The 25,675-nt window shown below is 48.5% G+C and overlaps 1 protein-coding gene across 1 annotated transcript; it reads right to left on the reverse strand.

Moving 5' to 3' along the window:
* Positions 1 to 4,145: 4,145 nt before the first annotated feature.
* On the reverse strand, positions 4,146 to 25,435 carry MGST3 (microsomal glutathione S-transferase 3). The gene is made up of 6 exons (XM_006741994.3): positions 25,275 to 25,435; positions 10,094 to 10,216; positions 7,775 to 7,848; positions 7,153 to 7,210; positions 5,065 to 5,137; positions 4,146 to 4,396 (listed from the first exon to the last, which is right to left on the reverse strand). Exons 2-6 carry the CDS (start codon positions 10,208 to 10,210, stop codon positions 4,260 to 4,262), a joined length of 459 nt encoding a protein of 152 aa, XP_006742057.1. The 5' UTR covers positions 10,211 to 10,216; positions 25,275 to 25,435; the 3' UTR covers positions 4,146 to 4,259.
* Positions 25,436 to 25,675: the final 240 nt, after the last annotated feature.

The raw sequence follows: 25,675 nt of genomic DNA on the forward strand, positions 1-25,675 counted from the left end.
CTGAGAACCAGGAGTGCTGGCGTCCGAGGGCAGGAGGAGATGGATGTCCCAGCTCAAGCAGAGATCAAACTCCCCTTTTCTCCATCTTTTTGTTCTGTCTGGGCCCTGAACAGGAGAGCCATCTGCTTCATACAGTTCACCAAGTGCTGATAACCTCCTCACAGGCACACCCGCAAACCATGTTTTACCAGCCGTTTGGGCATCCCTTAGCCCAGTCAGGTTGGCACATGAAAGGAACCAACACGGTAGCTAATTTAGTGGTCAAGGGTAAGGAATAGTTCTCCCTACGGGGCCCTCATCTAATGGTGTATTATGATGGCAAAACACCATAGTTTCGGGGATAACAGCTGCATCAGCCTCTCGGGTGTTTATTTGCACAGAGGGCGCGTAGGAGAAGACAGGTTTCGGCAGTTCCTCTAAAGGGAAAAGAGCAGGGGAGGGGAGCCGGTGTTTGAATCCTCGCTGTGTGCCGACTGCCACATCCTTCTCATTTCGTGCTCCTGCTAAATTACAAAGGCGTGATAGCCGTGATGTTCAGAAGAAGAAACAGAATCGGAGAAGCCAGGTGGCTGGGACTTCAATTCTGGTGCTTCCTGCTATCCTCCCCCCAGTCCTGGAACTTCAGCGCTGTGTGCTGGTCTCCTAGGACTGCTTGGACACATGACCATGAGCCTAGAGATTTGAAGGCCGAGGGGGTTTCCCTGGGCAGAACCCCAGGGGTTGACAGGGCCCCACTCCTTCCGGAGGCTGCCGGACAAAAGCCTTTCCCTCGCCTCGTCCTGCGTGCTGAGCAACCCTTGCATTCCGTGGCTCACGGTCCCTTCCTCTGTCTCTAAGGCCAACAGCTTAGCAGCTTCAGCTCCCTCTACTGCCCCCTGACAAGGACTCGTGTGACGGCACTTAGAGCCCACCAGACCGCCTGTAATCATCCCGCAGCTCTAGCTCCTTCATCTCCTCTGCACGTCTCTTCGTGCCTCTCAGAAGGGAACTTTCCGGATTCGGATTGGGGGCAGCTTTCTGCAGTTGCCCCAGCCTGCGCCGTCCACAGTGCGTCCCAGGAGGCCACCAGCTATGGTCCTTCACACGTTTACCAGAAGAGGAATAGGTACAAAACACACTTCAGGAAACACGGGCTTAACCGGGAGGTCAGGCCTTCCTCTGGTTTGGAAGAAGTTAGGTCCTCTAGCGAAATTCTCTTGGACTCGTCGTCTTTGTTTTTTTCCTCCGGTTATTTTGATTCACTTTTTGAAAGTTAGGCAGAAGGGCCCCCTTCTTTCTCCCTCCCCGTCTAATCTTCTCTCCCAGGGGTAACTATGGTTAACTTTTGGGTGTGTACGTCTCCTAGGATTTTCTCAAAGGGGGTAACTGCTAACTAAGCCTGTCTCCTGACGGCTTTACGAGCTGTTGCTTGTAAGACAGTGGCCACTTCCCGCCCAGTCCAAGGGTCCTTTTGCCCAGTTCAGGAGTTCTTTAGCCATTTGCTTTAGAATGGAAAATGGAGCTTTTCTCGAAACGGAGGCTCTCACGTCCAGAAGTTTTATACAGTTCCCAGAAATGCAAACTCCCAGAGCCAGAACCGTCAGGCCGCTGGGCCCATGGGAAGGACTGTCGGCGTAAGTGAATGGATCAGAGGGGCTGGGTTAGCCTTGCTACTCACGGTGGCCCAGGGACCAGCAGCATCTGCTTGTGAGAGCCCCAGAATCTCCGTCCCCCCTCAGACCTAAGGATCAGGATCTGCATTTTAACAGGACCCCCCAGGGGATTCTTATGCACAATAGTTGGCCAAACGCTGCTCTTAGAGCAATGGTTCTCAACTTTGGCCGTACAGAAGTGCCCAGAGAAAGCTTCAAATTTAAGATTAATTTAACCGATCTGGGGTGTGGCCTGGTCATCTAGATTCTTTTTTTTTTTTTAAGATTTTATTTATTTATTTGACAGAGAGCGAGAGAGGGAACACGAGCAGGGGGAGTGGGAGAGGGAGAAGCAGGCTCCCCGCCAAGCAGGGAGCCCGATGCGGGGCTCGATCCCAGGACCCCGGGATCATGGCCTGAGCCGAAGGCAGACGCTTAGCGACTGAGCCACCCAGGCGCCCCTGGTCATCTAGATTCGTCAGGTCCCTGCCAAGCTGAACTCAGCAGACCGGTTGAGAACCGCGTGTGGCTTTACCGGGGTGCTGTGTGAGTACGGTAGCCGCTAGCCACGTGGCTACTTACATTTAAAATGAAATGAAAATTCAGGTTTTTACTTGCTTTAGCCACATGTCAGGTGCTTAATGCTGCACATGGGTAGCGGGTACTGTATTGGACAATGCAGATGTCCAGTCTTTGCACGGTGTCAGAAAGTTCTGTCGGACAGGGCGGCTTTCGAGGGAGGGACCCGAGACACTGTTCAGTTTCGAGTGAGTTAGGAGCCCACCTTTGGAGGCAAGCGCTGGGAGGGATGAAGAGGGGAGTGCGGCGAACCCTGGGGTGGAGGCTGCTTAGACCCTAAGAGGGTAGTAGGTCACCTGGATGCTGCCTCCTGATGCATGAAGCTTCACCAGCAGGTGGCGCCCTTGGTCTGGGGTGCACAGTCCGTGTGCTGTCGACTGAGCTCAAGAACTTTCTATGGTGTTATCATTATCCCCAACTTACAGCTGGGTGAACTGAGGCTTAGGGAGGCTAATAAACCTGCCCAAGGGCACACAGCTCCCCACGGTGGGGGGGCCCCCTGCGGTGCAACGTGGAGTAATTAGACCTGTGTGGTTCTCTAGTTTCCATCTACAGCAAAGCCCAGAATGTTTCTCTACAGAAATAAACTGACTCTTTGGGACATACACGGCCTGAGTGGCAGTGAACACCGGTACTTACACCAAAAATTTTTTTTCTCCATGAGACAAAGGAACAGAAAGCTCATAAAACACGGTTATTCTCTATGGCAGAGATCTACACGCTGGATTCAGCCGAGCCCTGGGTGGGGGGGGCCTCACAGCACCTTTCACGTGGTGGGCTTCCTTATACAACCTCATTTGAGCCCGTTCTGTAATAGAATGACAAAGATGGATCACGTGACTTTGAAAAGCATCCTGTCAAAACTTCCAACAAACGTGAAAATGTCACTTCGTCCCCAGGCCACCCCCTGCTGCTTCCCTGATGCCCATACTCTGTGTGATGAGAAGGGAAACCGCAGCAAGTTCTCCAATCTGAGGTGCACTTCTTAGGAAAAAATAAACACGCGAAACCAAAACCAAAAAAACAAAACCATAACCCTAGCCTGTTGTAAAGTCTTAATTTTTTTCAAGTCTGGACCCAAAATACCATTCATCATCACCCTCATTTTGTAAAGGACATTTTAATATAAAAAAGAATACAAGTTAAAGCTTTATGAAAACAGTCCTCATTTTCCTTCTTTTGCTCCATGCTGGGGAAAACGTCTCATGAACTACGGTAGAGTGCATACTGCTGGGCTCCAGGTGGTCATGTGGCCACGGGTGACCGTGTCCAGTCGCTGAGCAGAGCATTCCAGCCTTAAGTGATGGCGTACAGTGGGAAAAGCATGGATTTTAGAGTCAGGCCCGGGTGCAGACGCCATCTCTAACCCTCACGGGCTAGTGAGTGCTTGAAATGTGATGAGAGCAACTACAGAACTGATTTTTACTTACATTTTATTCATTTGATTGTAGACAGACATACGTGAGCTCGTGGCTACTTTACTGAGCAGCACAGGTGTGAAAGGGAGAGAATCTTAAGCAGGCTCCATGCCCAGCACGGAGCCCTATGTGGGGCTCAATCTCACGACTCTGAGATCAGAATCAAGACTCGGACACTTAACCGACTGAGTCACCCGGGTGCCCCAAAAGAAGCAATCTTTAATAGAAATTAAAAAAAAAATCCTTGTTGTTTACCATACGTGTTAACAGCAAGTGATAAGATAATCTTATATCCCAACTCAGGCTAAAAGACTTTCCTTCCTTGGGCCCCAATTTTTCACAGCTGTGGCATGATTAGGAGCATATTACCACAATCAGACATTTCCCCAATTTCACCTAAGTAGATATCCTCTGGCGGGGTGAGGAGGGGGCTCAGTATCTGTCACCTCTCTCATCTAGTAGGAACAGGCTATTTGCTTTAGGTAAAGACAAAAAACAAATCAGCAACAGAGTCAGGTTTAGGTATGAGGCTAATGCCAGGTAAGTTTTTATTATATTTAGAAAAAAAAAATAACTGAAAATAAAAGTAAGTCACTCAAAATGAATGAGTTTTTAAACACTCTCTAATTCTTCAATGGCAGCATTTGGACCCACCGTCCAAGCCAGTTTTAACCCAACCAAGATGCTGGAAGGCAGAGCACACCGTTGTGCCCATCAGGCCAATGAGGGCTATGGAGCCCAGGGCTCCCCGACTCCGCTTGCTGGGCTCTGAAACAGGAGAAAGAGCAGAGGTGACTAGAGGTGCCAGAAGGACGGTGTTGTCAACATCCACAAGCCGTTCTAGCAAGGTCTCCGGGGTCGCCCGTCACAGACTGGTCTGAAGAGGTCGACCAACGTTTGGCCTAAAGCTGTCAGTAATTTAGATACCGCATGCCAAGAAATGCGCCACAACGCTATTATTTGGACCTTAAGAGGATTAGGGGTTAATATTTAGAGCAATTTTGCTCCAGGACCTTTGGGAGTGTTCCCCCGCTTTCAAGAGGTAAGTACAGCCAAAAGAGTCTTTCTCCCCCTTCTCTCTCGGGCACACCATCTATAGTGGTGAATTAAGAGCAGGAGCTCCAGAGTCAGGCTGCCTGGGTTTAAATCCCGGCAGAGCCTGACTTGCCCATCGATAAAGTAGGACATACTATCTACATCACAGAATCGCTATGGGGTTAAACAGCATACCCCAGGACCTTAGAGCAGCGACTGACACATAGAAAATGCTCAAAGTTTAGTTTTGTTACTTTTCAAAGGTTAGTAAAAAGAAGGAAGATAGCAGACCTTTCACCTAACTATCAAGTTACTTCCCCTTTTCTTAAAGCCCTGCTAAGAAGAAAGAGTGGCATGGGATTTTAAATTTGTTTCCTGGGCAGACGTCACGATGTACTCACCTCCTGTGTAGTAACCATAAGCATAAAGAACCCGTCCAACAATCCAGGCCAAGCCCAGGCCAGAAGCTACACGCTAAAATAAAAGGGCGAGGTCAGTAGTGGCGATCAAGAAACAGGCAGATCTTCAGTAACATCTAGGGCTGATGACACAATGTGTTACCAAAACTTTCGTGGATATGGTAAAATGCTCCCCCACCAAAGTTAGGGTGGATGTATGTTATTTGTCTCAGGAAGATCAAAGATGTATGATTCTCCTATGAACTGCTCGTGGATGGTGGAGGTGAGGGCTGATCTTCTGGGTGGATGGGGTTGGAAGAAACCTCCTGGCTTGCCCCGGGGAACTCAGGTGCGGGCGCACAAGAGACGGAGAGGGAGACGCAGGCCAGGGGGTCGAAGGATAGGCCCCAAGAGAAACTGACCCCAAGGCAGGACTGGCGGAGAAGCCTGGCTGTCTCAATGGGCCTGTCACTGCATCTCTCAGTGAGGCTCCCCCCACCCCCCCGCCCCCCGGAAGGGGCTCAAAGCAGGTGGCGCAGCGGCCCGCACTTGGATTGAGGGGCTCTGCCAGAGAAAGTGGGCAGAGCGTGTCATGCCGGCACCCCAGAATATGCGGTCTTGGAGGGGGGGATGTCTTCCCCTTCCCATGACCCTTGAGAAGAGAGAGTAAAAGTTAGGCAAGATGACGAGTCCTACGTGAGCACCATCCCGGGTGACCCGTTTGGTCAACAGGAGTCGGGAGAGAATGGGAGGGGGTGTGGGCTCGTGAAACATCGGGCACCACTGTCTCCAGGTACCTTTGCAATTCATCAGTGGCGCCACGGGGGATAAGGTTAGTACTTTAGGATTTGTTTGTGTGTTTAGTTGATTTGGGGCAAGGTTAACGATCAGGTGTGTGAAACCACTGAAAACAAAAACCCCAGGCCCGTAAGTCACTATCTGCAACCTGGTTTCTGCCAGGCCGTGCTTGGCCATCATGTTGCAGAGTTACCGCTAAACCTAGGCTGTCCCCAGAGTAGTTCATGGAGTATTTTAGAGAACTCAGCACAAGGAATGGTCCTCTAGGGAAGACGGACAGGAGAGGGGATGGGGGGGGGACGGCAGGGGATGCCTAACTAGAGGCACCAGCTAGTCGTGCTTTATTTAGGTCAGGTATAGGTCACCTCTCTGGTCCACGAGGTCATGGCCCACACGGCCCTGTGGTCTGCCCCCGGCCTCCTGCCCCCCACGGAAGCCACGCTGCCCTTCTCACTGTTCGCTGGACAGACCAGACGGGCTCCTGCCGCAGGGCCTTGCCCTCGCACTTCGTCCGAAGACGTCTGGCCATCTGCGGCACTTGCTCCCCACCTTCTTTAACTTTTGCCTCACGGTCACCTCAGCAATTGGCCCAATCCTCGCCTGACCTCCCCACTCACAACGGTCCACCTGCCCTGCTGTGTCTTCCTCTGTGGCACGCGTCACCGGCTAGCTTACTGTGTGTACTACATGTACTTAAGCGCTCACAGTCTGTGGCCCCAAGGAACAGTAAACCAGGTGTCTTGGCCTGTTTTGTTCACCGTTGTAACCTCAGGTAACCCGTCAATGTCTGACTATGGCAAATGAGAAAATTATGGACATGAACCTTCTATCAGACAGACCTGGGTTCAAATTCTGATTCTTCTACTTTGTTACGTTGCTGTCTGCTCCTGGGATGGTTACACAGTATCCAAGAGACTTCTCCTGAGCTATAACAAATGGGGAAAGTTCTACCTACTTCAAAGAACTTTGTAACAGGTAACGGAATGACATTCTTTTAAATGGACATTGAAGATGTTCAGTAAATGTCCATTTCCTGCTTTCCTCCCTAATAGCTCAGTGAACTAAATCCAAACAGATGGGCGCCTGGGTGGCTCAGTCAGTTAAGCGTCTGCCTTCGGCTCAGGTCATGATCTCAGGATGCTGGGATCGAGTCCCATGTCGGGCTCCTTGCTCAGCAGGGAGCCCACTTCTCCCTCTCCCTTTGCCCCTCCCCACTGCTTGTGCACACACTCTTAATAAAATCTTAAAAAAAAAAAAAATCCAAACAGATGAAAACCCCCTGGAAAAACTTACCGGATGGTAAACACCTCCAACAGCTAGGAAAAATAAGAAGGGAGGATACACTTCCAACCTGGAATAGACAGAGACCTTTTTTAAAAAAGTGCCCCACTGATGTGTGTCTATGCCCCTTACGCTCTCACTTGCTGAGTTAGACACTTGAGAGTAAAACTAAACATCGAGAGCAGGGAGAAGCCCCACCACTAGGATCCACCCTCTTTTCTCTGCACGGGATCAAAGGTAACTCAGAGCACACTGAGCACAAGTCCGCAGCTCTAACGTGCCCACGAGGAAGGTGGTGGAGAATTCGAGTAGATTTCCTTCCAGAGCTCACAGCCGCTCCCTCCCCAGGGCTGGGACATTCAATCTCAGCTTAGATAGGATGCACCTTCCAAATGCTGTCAAAGGCCAATGCAACTTGAAAGACATTTTTGAAAAGATTATCCAGAACCCCACTATTCTAACAACTCTGAATATTCAACCTGTCCACAGACATATTTTTTACGACCCTTTTAGGGAGGTGCCCGTGATCATCATCCCAGCTGCTCTTCAGCAAACGGAGTACTAAAGACCGAGGTGCTGGGGAGAAAACACACACTCTGCAGACGTCCCCAGCACCCTGGGGGCCAACACTCACGTGTTCTGGTGGGCGCGCTGAATGCAGTTGAAAAGGTGCCCATTTTCAGGGTCCGTGCTGTACATGGTAGGATACTGTGAAAACAATAGGATGCTGTGGATCAAGTTGCCAAGAGCAGCATTCAGTGTTGAGTTACAGTCAACCTTAAAGATAATCTATCCTCAAGCATCTTCTACTTTACCCTTGACAGATGATCACTTTCTGCTTAAATACTCGCAGTGAGGTCTCAACTCTCAGAGGCAGATTCAATGTATTTCTGTTAATATCCAGTCCTAAGAATGTACATCTGTGTCACGGTTGCACAAGGGAGGGAGGCAGCTTGAGCCAGACTCCATGCCCTTGACATTGTGCCATGACTGCTGGGTTCCCGATGCATCACAAAGACACCACAGGGAAACAGCTCCTTCCCGAGAGCTATCAGACACCACAACCTTCTAAGATTTTCCTTAATGGGAGAATAGAAATTGAGTGTGTGAGAATTTTAATGGATGTGTCCATTTAAGAAAAAAAAAAAAAGGAAAACCAATATGAAAATTTAAAAAGAAAAGCTCTAGTCAGAGAGTCTATTTATAAGTTGCTAAACAGAAATAGACATTTAAATTGGCTCACCAGGGACAACCTCAGTAATTATCCCTTTTAGATTAGCTGGAATGAAAGGAAGCATTTAATAGACCTCCTTCTTATGTCTAACGTCTAAGCCCAGGCTAACCTCAGCACCACACGTTTCTTCTTTACTTGGGAAACAGAAAATCACCTTACGACATCATTTTTAAAGTGGCACACCAGGGAAGACTTGCCATCTCACTCTTTTTTTTTTTTTTTAAAGATTTTATTTATTTGACAGCGAGGGAGACAGCGAGAGAGGGAACACAAGCAGCGGGAGTGGGAGAGGGAGAAGCAGGCTTCCTGCTCCGCAGGGAGCCCGATGCAGGGCTTGATCCCAGGACCCTGGGATCATGACCTGAGCCGAAGGCAGACGCTTAACGACTGAGCCACCCAGGCGCCCCGCCATCTCACTCTCTTTATTTAGTTGATTTTATTACTTATTTTTAAAAATCCAAGTATAATCGAGACACATTGTATTAGTTTCAGGTGTGTAACATAATGATTTGATATATGTATATGTTGTGAAATGATCACCACAATAAGTCTCGTTTTTTTCTTTTGATGAGAACATTTAAGATTTGCTCTCTTAGCAACCTTCAAACATACAATATAGAATTATTACAGCTGCCATGCTGTACCTTGTAGTTTTTATGTTTTTTTAGATTCCACATATAAGTGAGGTCACAGGATATTTATCTTTCTCTGTCTGACCTGTATCACTTAGCATAATGCCCTCAAGGTCCATCGATGTCACAAATGACAAGATTTCGTTCTTTTTTATGGCTGAGTAGCATTCCATCCTATATATACACCACATCTCCTTTATCCACTCATCCACTGATGGACACCTGGGTTATTTCATGTCTTGGCTATTGAAATAGTGCTGCAATGAACATGGGGGTGCACATACTTTTTGAGTTAGTGTTTTCATTTTTTTTTGGATAAATACCCAGAAGTGGAATTGCGGCATCATATAGTAGTCCTATTTTTAATTTTTTGAGAACCCTCCATTGTTTTCCAGAGTGGCCACACCAATTTACATTCCCACCAACAGTATGTTCCCTTTTCTCCCCATCCTCACCAGCTTTGGTTATTTCTTGTCTTTTTGATCATGGCCCTTCCCCACCAGGTGTGAGGTGGTATCTCACTGTGGTTTTGATCTGCATTTCCCTGATGATGAGTGATGGTGAACACCTTTTCATGTCCCTGTTGGCCATTTGTATGTAGTCTTTCGAAAAATGGCTGGTCAGCTCCTCTGCCCAGTTTTTAATTGTTTTTTTTTTTCTATTGAGTTGTATGAATTATATATTTTGGAAACTAACCCCTTATCAGATGTATGGTTTGCAAATACTTCCTCCCATGCAGTAGGCGGCGCTTTTCATTTTGCTGGCAGTTTCCTTTGCTGCACAGAAGCTTTTTGGTTTGATGTGGTCCCGCTTGTTTACCCCTCGTTAGAAAATAACACTCCTCCTGGCACATAGCTCCAGCCAAAGGCTGTGCTGTTCTCGTCCCAGCATAGCTGGTCTTTCTACAGAAGAGACCCAGTGAAATCAAGATGGAGACGGCTTCCCAGTAGGGGCCCCCATTTCCTGCCTTCTTCCTACCCGAAAGGGGCAGCATTTCGAGTAGGTGTGGTTCTCAGACTGCCAGTGCTGGCCTCTAGCTTCTCACCTCTCCTTCCGCTTGCCTCAACAAACCTAGGTTCCCACTCACCTCCACTTTGTACTTCTTTCGGGCCTTGGAAACGTTGATGGCTAGATGAGCTACCATGATGAAGCTGGCGGCGCCGGTGAGAACCACAAAACCATATTCCTTAGAGAGGACAGCCATGCTGCTCTGCAGGAAGAAGGCGAAGACGTCAGGGTACCACCCAGCACCACAGGCACCCACGGTAGGAGGCCTGCAGCTCAGCGCTGCACCCCCTGCAAAGGTCTACCTACAGGATCACAAAGGTGGGAGGAAACACGATGTTCCGAAGAGGCGGATGCAGATGTTACTGTGTACCACACAACAGAATCGAACCGTTATTCAAGTATGCAATGTACACGCAGAAAAGTGCGTGATCATATCGTGTGCTCTTTCCCGATGAACATTACGTTTACAAGATGTAGCTACACCACAGCAGCAGGCATTGCTGGAGAGGGACACAGCTGCTTAAAAACCATAGTTTCGAAAAAAAGGTTAACATGGCAAAATTCTAAAGGATATATCAAATTAGAAAGTGAGAGAGAGAGACCGAGGAGAGAGGTAGGGAGGGAGGGAGAGGGAAGCAGGATATGAAACAGAAAGTATACAACGATTCCAAGTTTTTTGTGTGTGTGTGTCTGTTGGCATGGAGGGGGCGACAGTGAGGACAGGCACCTCGGGACTCCCTTTGATCCTGGGGCACATACTGGTATAGAAGGTAGGAGACCTGGTTCTAGTGCTTTGAAAGCAGAGCCCAGCTCTGGAGCCTATCACATTGCTAAGAGACCCGGCTCTGGGCAGCTCTGGGGAGCCAGGATGCTCATCAAATTCTCACTTCAAAACCAGCCCTGTGACATGTTCTGATGCCTGCAACGTATTTTGAAATGCATCAGGAAATGACAATACAAACCAATACAGCCAAATGTTAATTATGGAAACCAGGTGGTGGCTATAGGGATGGTCAGTATATGATTCTTCCAGACTTTCTGTATATTTGAAAAATTTCATCATAAAATGGAGAACAAGCGAATCTCAGCATTTTTCAGTGTTCTGCAATTTCAGCTCTTTTAGCTACTGTTCTGCCCCAGAAGGAAAGAAAAGAGAAGAAACAGACTGGCCAGCAAGGAGAAGAGAACTTGGCAGGTGGGAGGAAGCCCTCATCATCTCAAGGTAGATCAGTGCTGCCCCTTCAACCGCTCTGAGCTTTGGTCACCGGACAGGTGAGGCAGGCGGGACATGGGGAAATAGCCATGGTGCTTCCCGAGATCCTTACTGCCCGCCCGCTGTGTGCGAGGCTTCCACGGGCCAGCAGCTCCTGAGTCTCTTGTGCTTGGTTTAAAATGTCCACCCCTGCTAACTGGCTCACTGCAATCTGTCCTATAAGCCCAGGAGGCCCCCCTGCCCCAAAGTGTTTCTCATCCCCTGCACGAACAACCCAGCAAGACGGAAGATCCCTATTTCCAAGAGTACCCAGAGGGTAAGGCATGTTCCCAGGGTCCAAAATGGAAGGCACCAGAGCTGGGATTCACATTTGGATTCCAAATGGAGAGCTGATGTTGGGGTCACAGCGCCTTTCTCAGTGTGGAATTTGGCACCAGAAAGCAGCTCAGTTCTTTAAAAGTACGCTTCCCTTAGGTCTCAAAAATGACATTTAGGGCTGAAGTCCTAAAGTCTGCCCCTACCCCCTCACGATCCACAATAATTCTCCCCAGTTTCTCCTTCATTCTTCACCCTGAGCTGCGTCCCAGGGGCGCCCAGCCCACCTCGCCCGCTCAGCACACCAGTGGCCTCCTGGCCACCCTCTCCCCACCGTCAGGAACGGCTGCAGAAAGCAAGCAGTCTCTGGCTGCCCCCCGCCCATCTCCCTGTGCTCGTTCCCTTCTAGAATTAGTTGCTTCCTGAAATGTAGAAAATCAGCTCGGGGAGGTAGTAGTTATTGAGACAAAGATATAGGGTGAATTCCGAACACCTCTTTGAAAAAGCAACGGTTGAGCCTTCCAACCTATGTGATGTCCTTGGAGCTCAACAACGTTTGGCCAGACAGGTCACTCAAAATGAACCTGTCACTCACTCTGTCAGAAGCCACCTGTTTAAGGACAATCAATTAAGCGCACCTGGCTTAGGTCAATGTTTGCGAGTCGGGAGAGTCCTAGAGCGAGAGCCCATTTCCAGACCCCAGCCTCCGGACCGGACGCCAGGCTCCCTGGCAGCACGGGGTCACGCTGTGTTTGTGTAGCACTTTTCAGCTCACTTTTCACCCTCACGAAATTCCCATTAGCTTCCCCTCACAGCGAAGGAAATGGAGGTTCACGTAGAGGAAAGAACTAAGGAAGAGCAGGTTTTAGAATTCTTTACCAAATACTCAGGCACAGGCAAAATTTCATGGCTTAGTCACTGCCCTTGGTTTTTCTGGTTTGTACGGACTTGGGGTAGGAGAAGCTAAGTGGCTAGACAGAGAAGTACCTCTTGAGTAGATGTTTCTGTTGCAGGCAATGAACACTCAGGTGACTGCTCAAAAATGTACAATCTGAAATTAGCATTTACTACTGAGCTCCTCTTCCAAAGTATATATGTAATCTGGGAGGTTAAACCTGTCAGACATTCACACTCTAGTGCAAGTTACCCTCGCTCCCACTTTGCAACAGTAATGGGTATTAGGGAAAAGGAATCTGGGTATGGGCAAGCAGAGCCAGGAACAACAAGTACCTTTGAAGGGCAGAGAATATACAGTAAGGGGGACCCAGAGTCCAGTGCTAGAGTGGGTGGTTTGCAAAAGACCGAACAGCTATCCGTGGGACAGCGAGTGTGCTCAGACTGGGGGGGGGAGTGCCTACCTCCCTGAGCCTCTCCCTGCAGGAGCCCTGGACACACCTGCAAAGGCACTAGAACAAAGGCCAGGAAGCCGCCTGCAGGAGGGGGAGACAGCCCTCCTTGACCCCGTCACACTCCCATGTGAGGAGTCCTGCTTCCAACACCGTAGCAGTCGGCGCTGCCCAGCTGGTGTGATCCATGCTAAACCAGAGACAGCAGCCAGCGACAGCAGCTGCTAAGTTCCCAAGGGGGTGACCGCGTTCGGCACCCGCCATGCCAAGCACAGAGTGTGCCTACAGACGCCTGTGGAATCAACGAAGCAAGCCGTCACTCCAGGCGGCTTTCCCGAATGACACCTCCAACCGACATAATGCTTGTCACCTGGCCCCGTGCCCGGCATGAAGGAGGTGCCTAAGGATCCCTTTTGTTCCCCTCAAAAGTGTCTACTGAAACCTTTGAAGCAGAGAAAGAGGAGGTCAGAACACAGAAAAAAAGCTCTGTCACCACAGCTGTTGAAAACATGAATCCAGTAGGGACTGGAAAATGGTTTAAGGTTTGTCCTTTCAGGAGAGAATCAGCTTAATTCAGTCAGCGATCCAAAAAAAAAAAAAAACTGTTATCATTTGCTGAGTCCTTCTGAGGAATCCAGGGCAAAGAGAGGGACGGTCCCACCCCTTAAAGATCGGCCTTGGTGGGTTCGGGTGCAGGTGTGCGCACTGGTTAAGGGGAGGCAGTGCAGTTTACAGATGCCAAACCCTGGAGCCGGCAGATAGCTTCCCGGGTGCAGGCTTCCTCACCTCTGGCACGAGCCCTCATTGGGCTGCACACCACATTTTGTTGCTTATATACCTGCTCTGTGTTACCAGCAGCCCTTCTATCGACCCAAGAAGATAAGGTGTCTTGGGGGTGGGAGCTCTGCCCTAGACCTTGGTCTCTGACATGGTGCCAGACACATGGCATGTGGTCTAACAGCTCCTTTGGAGCTCAACTTCCAAGGCACCTCTAGAGTCCTCTGCAACCCGCCTCGCTGTATTTTGGTGTTTGTTAATCGTCACACTGTTTTCGAGGCTGGTCACACTCCAGCTGTGTCCATGAGCAGTTATAATTTGTATAAATAGAAATGTTTTTAGGTACCTATTTAAAAGTACCTAGTCTGTGCTATTACACAGCGGTGGGAAAGTGTAAAACAGAACCATCTGGAGAAGAGCCCAACAACGGTAATATTCTTTACATTGTTCATACCTTTTTTTTTTTTTAATATTTTATTTATTTATTTGACAGAGAGAGACACAGCGAGAGAGGGAACACAAGCAGGGGGAGCGGGAGAGGGAGAAGCAGGCTTCCCGCGGAGCGGGGAGCCTGATGCGGGGCTCGATCCCGGGACCCTGGGATCATGACCTGAGCCGAAGGCAGACGCTTAACGACTGAGCCACCAGGGCGCCCCATTGAGCGCCATTTATAACAGCAACAACAGAAATGGCACAGTGGCCAAGCAAAGAGGACTAATTAAATAAATAGTGCACCCATAAAACAGAATATTGTATAACCATTAAAAGTGGTGTGCACACAATTAAAGATGTTGAAAAGGGCTTCACATACAGCATGTTAGGTTAAAAAATTTTCAAAAAGTGGGGTGCCTGGGTGGCTCAGTTGTTAAGCATCTGCCTTCGGCTCAGGTCGTGATCCCAGGGTCCTGGGATCGAGCCCCGCATCGGGCTCCCTGCTCTGCGGGAAGCCTGCTTCTCCCTCTCCACTCCCCCTGCTGTGTTCCCTCTCTCGCTGTGTCTCTGTCAAATAAATAAATAAAATCTTTAAAAAAAAATTTCAAAAAGTGTACATACAGTATAATCTTAGTTTTCTCCATAACAGGAAAAATTTAAAAATAAAATATCAAAATCATAAACATAATCATTTCTAGACAGGTGAATTGTACACTTTCCTTTGTATTTTTCTATAATTTCTATAAAATCATACAGAAAGTGGCCTGACAATAGTTAGGAATTGAGAAATCAGAGGAATAGCAATATATTGTGATGGAACCAAATAGTCAGTCATATGTGACTTCCTGTCACTCACCTGCTCTGTGCTCTTTGTAGCTAAGGATGCAGTTTTGGAAAGACACTGAGCTCCAAACCCGGTTCTCACACTTCCTAGCTGCGTGTCCTTGGGAAAATTCCTCCATGTGTTTCAGTGGTCTCGGCCTCCTTATTTGTTACATGATGACCTTGGTGGTACCCACCCGCCCCTGTGGTTGTTGCGAGGAAGACACGGGGACAGGGATGGGGACACTGTGTATTAGCGCCCAGCATGATGCCTGACACGTGGTGAGCACTCAGCAAATGTTACGGATCGGGTTATATTATGTGTGTTAATGTGAACGGTCTCTGCCCTGATTCAATTATAAAAGGGGATGTTTGAATGAATGATAATATACATTTAAGAATTTATCATTTAGAACTGCTATTTTAACACCGCAAATGAAAACTTGGAACATATATATTCACTTCTTTTTCTGAACTCCTAGCCAGCCGTGCTAAAGTATCCGCAAAGCAAGAGTATTTAGGAGGACGCTGGTTTCAAGTGCTGACCATGGAAATCAGCGAACTGCAGTTACCGAAACCTGCACTGTGGCCAGAGATGCTCATTCACCTGCTTATTCAAGTTTACTGAGCATCTGCTGTGTACCACTCACTGGGCCCCTGGCTGGAGATGAAGAGCTCAGACTCTGGTCCCTGCCCTCATGAGGCTCATGTTCTACTGGAGGAAACAGGCAAACAAGTAAACACACACCCAATTCCAGATTTCCCCCTTCATAGCCATGATCAGAAACTGGATACAAACATACCCTACAAAATGAAAGTGAATGTATTGGGGAAAGGCAGAAATAGGACAGAAGGGCTGCTGCCTCCCCTCCCTTCTTAGTAGTTGCAGGGGTGTATGCTTTCAGTTAACCGTTTCCTGGCCGTCTTTCAACTGAAAGGATATTAAGTTGAAGGTTTAAAAGAAACTAGATTTTATATTTAATTTAATTTCCTTGTCACTTATTTAAGAGTAGAGATCCTTTTGGAAATGTTTTTACTCCTAGCAGACTTGAATATTGTTTTTTTTTTTTTTTTAAGATTTTATATATTTGACAGAGAGAGAGATAGCGAGAGCAGGAACACAAGCAGGGGAATGGGAGAGGGAGAAGCAGGCTTCTTGCCGAGCAGGGAGCCCGACGTGGGACTCGATCCCAGGACCCTGGGATCATGACCTGAACCGAAGGCAGACGCTTAACAACTGAGCCACCCAGGCGCCCTTGAATATTGTTTTATGATTTGTCTTCTCCTATGGAAAGATCCACAGGGGTAGAGACAGCAGGAAATCTGGAGTCAGATGGATGTATGTTTAGACACTGCCTCTGCGAGCTTGGGAATGTTACCCAATTTCTCTATAAAACAGAATACTAACTACTTACTTCACAGGATGATTGGAGGAATTAAAGGAAATAAACTAGGGGCACCTGGGTGGTGGACAGTTAAGCATCCAACTCTTGGTTTTGGCTCAGGTCGTGATCTCAGGGTCGTGGGATTGAGCCCCGGGTCAGGATCCGCGCTCAACGCAGAGTCTGCTTGGGACACCCTCTCCCTCTGCTCCTCCTTCCACACTCTCTTTCTCTCTCTAAAATAAATAAATAAATCTTTAAAAAAAATAAAGGAAAGAAACTAGATAAGCATCTGGTATGAACACTTAATAAATGTTGGCCCAAATACGAAGGCATATTGTAAATACTGGTGAGTGTGCGTGTCTGCCTACTTAAGTCATACTTCCTAAACAAGGAGATAGTGATTTTTCCTACAAATCAATAAGGTGCTCTGACTCAGAAATTAGTTCCGATTCTGTTTGAAATAGATTCAAATTCGGCAAAAGGCTGGTCGAACTTAGATTCCCAGTGTGGTCAGCATACTGTGTCTGGGAGGGAGTCAGTTTTCTAGTGTGGACAGCATAATGTGTCTAAGAACACCTAATTCACTGATTCGACCACAACATCAAAGCACTTACTGTATGCCAGGCACTTGCTGAGGGGTGGGGGACACGGCAGTGGACAGGACGGGGTCCCCGTCCTTAAGGCACCGACATTCTAATGAGGACAGAAGACGGATAACACACATGCCAAGGTGTTCGCTAACACTCCAATGGCAATCATACGGCCCGGAATAAATGTATCAAAGAAATATATGATACGTTTAGGGGCGCCTGGGTGGCTCATTCGTTAAGCGTCTGCCTTTGGCTCAGGTCATGATCCCAGGGTCCTGGGATCGAGCCCCGCATCGGGCTCCCTGCTCGGCGGGAAGCCTGCTTCTCTGTCTCCCACTCCCCCTGCTTGTGTTCCCTCTCTTGCTATGTCTCTCTGTGTCAAATAAATAAAATCTTTAAAAAAAAAAAAGAAAGAAAGAAAGAAATTATGGTTGGAGTAAAGAATCCATAAGGTCGGGGCGCCTGGGTGGCTCAGTCGTTAAGCGTCTGCCTTAGGCTCAGGTCATGATCCCAGGGTCCTGGGATCGAGCCCCGCATCGGGCTCCCTGCTCGGCGGGAAGCCTGCTTCTCCCTCTCCCACTCCCCCTGCTTGTGTTCCCTCTCTCGCTGTCAAATAAATAAATAAAATCTTTAAAAAAATATGATACATCTAAACTCACACAGTGTCATATGTCAATTATATCTCAAGACCAGGAAGACCTTGCTGCAGTGACATTTACACTGTCAAAAGAATGAGGAAGAAACAGCCACACAACATTCTGGGGCAGAGACTATTCAGGTCAGAGTACTTGCACGGCAAAGTGAGTCCTTGCACAAAAAGAGTACTTGCATGGCAAGTGCAAAGGCCCCAGGTGAGGACAAGCCTGGCACACTCGCGGGACAGAAAGGCGGCCGGTGTGGCCAGGCCCCGCGGACGGTGGGAGCACTGGGAGACAGGGTTAGGGAGGACAGATGCAGATCACGAGAGGGGCTTTACCAGACAGGTAACAGTCAATACTGGCTGCTTCTCCCGGCAAGGGACTAAGAAGAGGGGCAGAGAGGAGGAAAAGGTGCGAGACTGTTAAGTCTTAGTAGAGGAAGCGTCACTTCCCAAAGGGAAAGGTGTTCGGCCAAGCAAGCAAGCATCACCGTTAACCAAGATGGCCCTCTGGGCGGACTCAACTCTTACCCATGGAAAGAGCTTTCAAGGTGCAAAGGGAGCAGGATCAGTACGGACCCCAAACGTAAGGAAGAAAGAGCTCCAAATAGGAACCAGTGGACACCTCTGCCAAGATGCATGAACAGACCAAGAATATACTCTTGACTTTGGTGAGGGGGACCCTTTGACAGCCGGGTTTTAGGGGAGTGGGAGAAGGTGGAAGCCCCCATGCTGAGGGTTAAGAAACAAGTGGGTTGTGAGGCAGGACATCTCAGGAATCGCTCCCGCGGTCCAATCCTGCCAGTATGGGCCAGTGCAAGTCCTACCCCTTCCCCCATGATGCCTGCACTCCTCACTGACCCGCGTGGGCTGCAGGCTTGCTTTGAATGTGTGCACGTTTGTTCCAGCTGATGGGTTAGCTATTCTAACATGCACTTGAACCCTGGTTGATGAAAATAGTACACATCTCCAAATGTGTTGGGGACACAGGATATGTCTCCTGCTTACATTTTCTATAGTAACTTTCATGAAAACAGAAACACAATACAGTACTGTCCCATGTTCCAGGTCAGTGGTTCTCAAACTTTAGCATCAACGTCACCTGACATGTTTGTTAAAACACACCCCATCCCTCAGAGTTTCTGATCCTGTGGGGCTTAATGGGACCTGGGACTCACCCTTCTTCCTCCCTCCCTCCCTCTTTCCTCCCTTTTCCTTCCTTCGAGAGAGAGAGGGCGACTCTTAAAGCAGGCTCCACACCAAACTAACTCGTCATGGAGTTTTTCAGCCCACATGGCAGAAATAGCAAAATGGGAAATAATATCACCACTACATCCTGAACACCTCCTATAAGACCTACTGCTTCTCCCCTGTCAGGCCCACGGTAGAGTTTACATCAACAATCCCCACAGCGATCCTATGTGGTAGTTAGTATTATCATCCCCATTTGACAGATGAGAAAACTGAGGCAAAAGGAGTTCAGCAACTTGTCTAAGGCCCCACAGCTAGTGAGTGCAGAGCTGGGGTCTGAACACAAGCCGACTGACCCCTAGGTCTAGCTCTTCGCTACTACACCACCTTGCAGGGTTTGCCCCGTCACCCAGGAGCTAGATTACTTCTTCCGCCAGCACAGGGAGCGATGAGGAGAAATGCTTTTGCAAAACTCCAGCTCCGACCTGAGCTGCACCCTGGGCTTCTACCGCAGGAGCAAAGCGGGGGGACAGAGCCCGGGCACCAGAGCCCAGGAGAAGGGAGGGCTGGATCCATAATCTTTGGAATGCTTTACATACAGGATTCTGTCATCTGTGGAAGACTGTTTTACTTATTTTCCACCGTGAATGCCTTTTACTTCTCGCCACCACTTGCCCTATCTCGCTGGCGCAGGGGCTCCTTCAGTTCCAAGAATTACCCAGTACACTTCCTGAGCCACACACACCAGAATACTCCTGGGGTGAAGCTCTCCTTCACTCTTTACTCAAGTCTCTCTCGGCTGCCAACACTAACTCCCCAGAGCACAATCAACATTGCACAAATGGAGTAAAAGGCAGGCTTTATAGATTTGAGCACTTGCCTCCAATTATTACTTCTGAGCCATGAAGTTACATCAACTTTTCTTTAACTAAATGAAAACAACTGGATTTTTTAAGGGAGAAAGGATTTTCACCTTTCATCTCTCTCTGCCCTCACACAAGTAGATAAAAGCCAAGCTGGACAGTGGTCACCCCCTACTTCCTTCTGCAAGATTGTTCTCCTCAAACTGTCCTGCAATTTCTTAGCGGTGTCCTTTTTTACACACCCAGGAATGGCACAATGATAAAGCACTCAGAGAATGACTTGGAGCCATTCCCTGAGGTTTCGTTAAAATTCTTATCTGGCTCCCTGTGCTATTCATCTGACCTTCTTTATACATGGTTCCTTACTTTATGTGGCAAAACCCACCATTTTCATGAGCCTGACACAAGGACGGTCACTTAAAGGACTGGTCTGATCGTCCCAAATGGACTTCTGAGTCCCCAACATGGAAGGTGGTTCAGAAAACTCTGGAGTTGTGTCGGGTGTCTACTTAGATCTGCTTATGGCACCCCAGGGCAGCTGCCCAGCCTCACTTCTGCCTCTAGCTGTTTCTACAAATGAACGGTCCTCACAATCATCTCAGGGAGGGCAGTGACCCTCATGAACCCATCTAGAGCTCAAAGGAGAAATTTAAGAACTCGGAGGGAAGCCGCACGAAAGTAATTCCCTGTTTCCATGACGGGAGAGAAAAAAGAATCACAGGACTTCTTTGTGTCCAACCTACATTTTCAAAATGCCAGTTCTGGCCACTTCTTCTTCTTCTTTTTTTAAAGATTTTATTTATTTGAGAGACAGAGAGAGAGAGAGTGTGAGCACGCACAAGTTGGGGAGAGGCAAGGGAGAGGGAGAAGCAGATTCCTTGCTGAGCAGGGAGCCCAACGTGGGGTTCCATCCTGGGACCCCGGGATCATGACCTGAGCCGAAAGCAGATGCTTAACTGACTGAGCCACCCAGCCGCCCCCATTCTGGCCACTTCTACATGAAACAGATTACGAGATCTGTCTGAGTGTCAAAGTTTCACATGAGAGCTAGATTTTTTTAAAAGTGCGTGGACATTTAAGAGAAGGAATAATAACCCAGGTGAGGAAAAATGACTACTCCCCACCAATGCGTTGCACATTTGGTAGATACTTCTCCAAGGGCTAAAAGTGAAAAGTTAGCTAAATAGGCATACCATTATTTATCTAGCACTTGATCATTAACCCAGGGAGGCGAACAGCAGAGGTAGGCCAGCGACTGGTACATCCCAGGACCTCACATTCTTTGATTCCTCATCAATGTTCCTGGCAGAACACTTGGAAAGCAGAAGCTAACAGTTAGAAGGGTAGGGGATCTGTCCCTTTAAGAGATAAATGTGATAGAATCCAAACGTATTCAGCTTTATAGGTTCTTTCTCCCTCTCCCTCTGCCCTTCCTGCTTGTGCTTTCTTTCTCTCTCTCTCAAAAAAAAAAAAAAATTCAAGTTTCCCCCTTTTTCTTTTTAAAGATATTTATTTATTTGACAGAGAGAGACACAGCGAGAGCAGGAACACAAGCAGGGGGAGTGGGAGAGGGAGAAGCAGGCCTCCCGCGGAGCAGGGAGCCTGATGCGGAGCTCCATCCCAGGACCCTGGGATCATGACCTGAGCCGAAGGCAGACGCTTAACGACTGAGCCACCCAGGCGCCCCTCCCATGTTGTTTTAATTCCAACACTCTGGTGACCTGTCAGTGCTGAAAACAATTAATACCTAACTGCATGCCCCGGCTGGGAGTGGGAGAGGACAGGACCAGCATGATGCCCAAGTTCATGGGGATAGTTCTGCCTGAGTGGAACTGAGTCTCCCCTGGAAAATACTGGTAATTCAGCTCCTCAGGAATCTAGGAAGGGTGGACTGTAACATGACGGTGTGATGACAAACTTTCCCAGATTCTTGACACACAAGGCTCTATGGGGTAAGAGGTGTGTTGGCACCTCACCTAGGAGGCCGGGGCCATGCCGGGCCCGAGGTCCCAAGGGATGTGATCCCAGCGACAGGCTGCAGGACATTGCCCATGGTCTGAAGGCACCCACCTCAGAGGGCAGGAGAAAGAATGGGGAGAAGCCGTGGGATGCAGAAGAAAATAAAAATCACATAACAATTCATTAAATGGAGCGGATTTGATAAAACCGCTGCAGGACAAACGTTTTACCTAAATGGAGTGCTTGCCTGAAGTCCACACCTACTATCTTCCTCAGTATTGCCTTGGGGAATGGTTCCTTCCCTGACGTATCCCCTGCTCCACACCAGGCACCACGCGAGGTGGCGAGGTGCGCAGGGCACTGATGGCGATCCAGACTGAGAGCCAAGGTCCTGACCCTCCAGAAGACACAGGGACGTAGAGGGAGACGACACAGGAGGACCATGAGATAGGACAGTAGCAGATTGAGAGAAGGGCTCTGAAGGACATCAAGTGATGTGGGAGAGACACACAGGGAGAGAAAACAGTGAGGACACGGGAGCCGGGAAAGGGCTTTGCTTGTGTAAGGAAGAGAAAGGACACCAGTGTGTCTGAAGGGTAGAGACTAGAAGGGTATGTGCAGTGATACAGACCAGAGTGGTAGGAGAAATCAATTATTAGCACTGTTCTAAGTAGCTCACTAGTATTAACTGCTCACAGCATCCCTATGGTATCCTATTATTTCTCTTTTGCAGATGAGGAAACAGAGCATCCGAGAGGTTTAGTAATCTGCCCAAGGTCACGCAGCCATCACAGAGGAAGCCTGGACTCACACACAGCCAGACAGCCTGGCTCCAGAGTCTATGCTTTCCACCCTTGCTTCTACTGCCTCTGAATGAGATTGGAGAGCAAGTCTGACCACACCTGACCTCTTCTGGAATTTTGCTATCTCCTCAAACTCTCTCCTGAGCATAAAGTATATTAATAGGAATAGAGAGCTAATAATTAACTCCATGTCTGTGACTGATTAAAGCCTGAGAACTTTCTAATTGGAAGGAAAAAAAAAACTTGGAGAAGGTCCAGAAAGTAACTTATTGTTAAATTTCTTTTAATGAGTGTCAGCACTGCAGTATGACAAGAGGAGAGATTCCAGGAAGGAAAAACTTCCTCCAATCTTTCAGGTGTACGGGCTTGCAAGGAGCAAAGCAACACAGAAATTGGCATTTCTTTTCATGTCATGATTTCCACATAACTGTGCCTTAATTGGCATATTACATAGGAACTGAAGGTCATGGGGAAACTAAGCCCTGACTTCCACAAGAGGAAAACAAAACTCTCAAATGAGTCACAGTGGCACTACTTGGATTTTCCATCACAAGAAATGTGGGCAGACTGTATTTAATTCTTAGCAGCTGTTGAATCCTCACCAGGGTATCAGACATTCTGGATGAAAGAACCAGCAGGGCTGCCTGAAATGAGGGGTTTAATTCCTTGTGCTTAGGATGAAGCTGAGCCAAAATCATTTAAGTTGCTTTGGCTGGAGAAATAAAATACCACTTATTTAAAAAAAAAAAAAAAAGAGTGAACTAAGACACTGAAGTATTAGAACCCGAGTTCCAGTTAATGAACAGGTCAACTCTGGCAAGAACTCAGAGGGTCAATAAGGGGGACTTACAATCCCAAACGATGAAATCCTTAAAGGATTTCCAAATGTTATTTGGAAGGTAGTGCAATTTTCTTATCTCCTCATTGATGTTTTTCTCCTCACAAAGATAGGTAGGTAGGTAGACACTGTAAGAGAGAGTGAGGGAAACAGGAATTCTCATGTACATAGTAGTATCCTAGCTGATAACTGCTGAATTCTTTTTTAGGAGGATGGTATACTCACAAGTAGTATTAATTCAACTGCATAAACTGTAGCATTATGTAGAATCTTTTAAACAAACACTGCTTAAAAATACGAAATGGTTCATGGTCAACTGTGGTTGGCAACTGTATTCTGAATATAGATTCAGAATATTTAAATATTAAACAGGGAACAATAGGTTTAAATACAGCTAACTGTGCAGTAGGCACTAAATTGCATTTTGACAGCCTGATTTGTCATCCACTTCATTCCAGATTGCTCCAGGGGCTTTTCAGCATGTCTCTGGATAGTGGGGCAAAGCCCTTCTTTCTTGTTCACTCCCTCTGCTGTCCTCCAGGTTAGGAAATTTCCTTCCATGACTGTCTCTTCAGGACTCTCGGCCAACAGGAGGAAGTCTAAATTAGGGGAAGATTGCCCTTCTCCAGTTTTGTTCCTTAATCTAAGAAAGCCCCTGGTGTACACTTTCTATAGCTGGCTACAGCGATCTTTCTAGTGTATCTGTTTTATTCATAGTAACATCAGTTCAGGAAAAAAAAAATTGCTTGGGAAAGTTTTCTATTTCTGTAACATTGTGTCAGGACGGAAGCTTAACAGAATGTCTTCCCAGGGGTAAAAGGATTTCTTTGGATTTTAGAGGTTAGTTTTCTTTAACTTGGTTAAATTTAACTCCTGTGAGAATAAACATTCTTGACCCCCTGACCAGGATACTGTGCTCTTATTACTGAATTCATTGAACTAAAACATAGCCTTATAACTCTGACCGATAACCTTGGGTGCTTCCCACAAACTGCAGGCTCTCGGCGATCTACAGATTTCCCAAGAGAAGCCCTGGCTGCAGCTCCCACGCACAGAGGAATCTCAAATCTGCAGCAATTCCACAGGCCCACGCCTAGGTCCACAGCTACCGCAGAGAGTCATTGGTCTGCACAGCAGTAGTGTCCTTCCCTCTTAGGACTCCCTTTCTCCAGCTGAGAGATTACAGCCCCAACTGACACTCCTTTCCTACATATACCCTCTTGTCTCAGCTTTTCCTTTACCTCCTATTCCTACTTGTCCCTTAAGCTACAAAGTAGCTCGTAAACTCCTGGTCGGAAAGGAAAGTAACAGCAGAAGCCACAACTTAGGAGAATGACTCACCAATCAGTCTCCTGCCCCTTCCATCTCCCTGCAGCTGCCCCACCGCAGTGGCCCTGGGGCTCGCTGCAGTGACACAGATAAGGAGGAAAATTCTCTGAAATCCAAAGTAGAACCGTACATGGAGAGTCTTCCTCCCTTGCGGAGTCTCCTGCTCTCGGGCAGAGGTAGGAAATGACCCACGTTAAGGGTTCCAGTACAAACCGACAAACGGTTTTATGAGGCAGCAGGAAAACAAACACAATTCCCTGGGAGGTTCTCCCGGACGGTTCCTAGCAACACATCCACATCCGCAGCAGGCGCAGGGCTCCCAGGGCACTTGTCACCCATCGGGCCTGCACTGCCCACTGCCCCTGCAGCGTCCCGCCCGCCCATCTTCTGCACCAGAGCTGCACTTGGCAAGGTCGGGTGGGCTCCGGGAGGCAGAAACAAGGAGCGCCCGGGTCTGCACAGCCCGGGGAGAGGAGGAGAGAAAAGGAAGGCACTGAAGGGTTGACCTTGAGAATCTCCCTGAGTTACAGATAGCGAGGTGGGCCCCATTTCAACGCGCCAAACCCACTCCATCAGGGGGAGGATGCAGGGCAGGTGGAGGGCAAAGGGGATGGAAAGGTAGGAGTATACAGACCAGAAAGGGGAAACGGAGCGCCTCCTATTCATCCTGGGATGGCAGAGGTAGGGGCGGTGCCTAGCGCTGGAGCAGAAGTGCCCCGAGAGCCGGAGCTCCGCACTGCCCGTAGGTGCGGGGACTCACCTGGATCACCTCCGCTCGGCTGGTGCAGACCACAGCTTTGCAGCGAAGTGAGGGTGCCGCGCCCTTGGCCACTGGCAGGGCGGGGCGTGGCCCGGATCAGGGCCCGCCCCCGCCCGAGGCAGCGCGAGACCACGCCCCCACGGCGGGGCACCCGGCAGCCGGGGCGCGCCTCCAGAGTGTCCGCTCCCAGTCCCTGGTGGTTAGGCGGCGGAGACTGAATTCTCTTCCTCCTCACGGCTGTCCACCCCTTACCCCCTCCTACTCCCAAGTCCATGTATAAGTCCCCTTCCGTAAATGCCTCCGTGGCCGCCTTCCTAAATTATCCCAGTCAGTTCACACTTTTCGGATTGGATTTGCAGACCAGTAGCCCGTCAATAATTTGTCCTTAGCAGGGCCACCGT

Source organism: Leptonychotes weddellii, chromosome 6 (assembly GCF_054177405.1).
Source record: "Leptonychotes weddellii isolate Sample4059 chromosome 6, ASM5417740v2, whole genome shotgun sequence".
Lineage (NCBI taxonomy): Eukaryota > Metazoa > Chordata > Mammalia > Carnivora > Phocidae > Leptonychotes > Leptonychotes weddellii.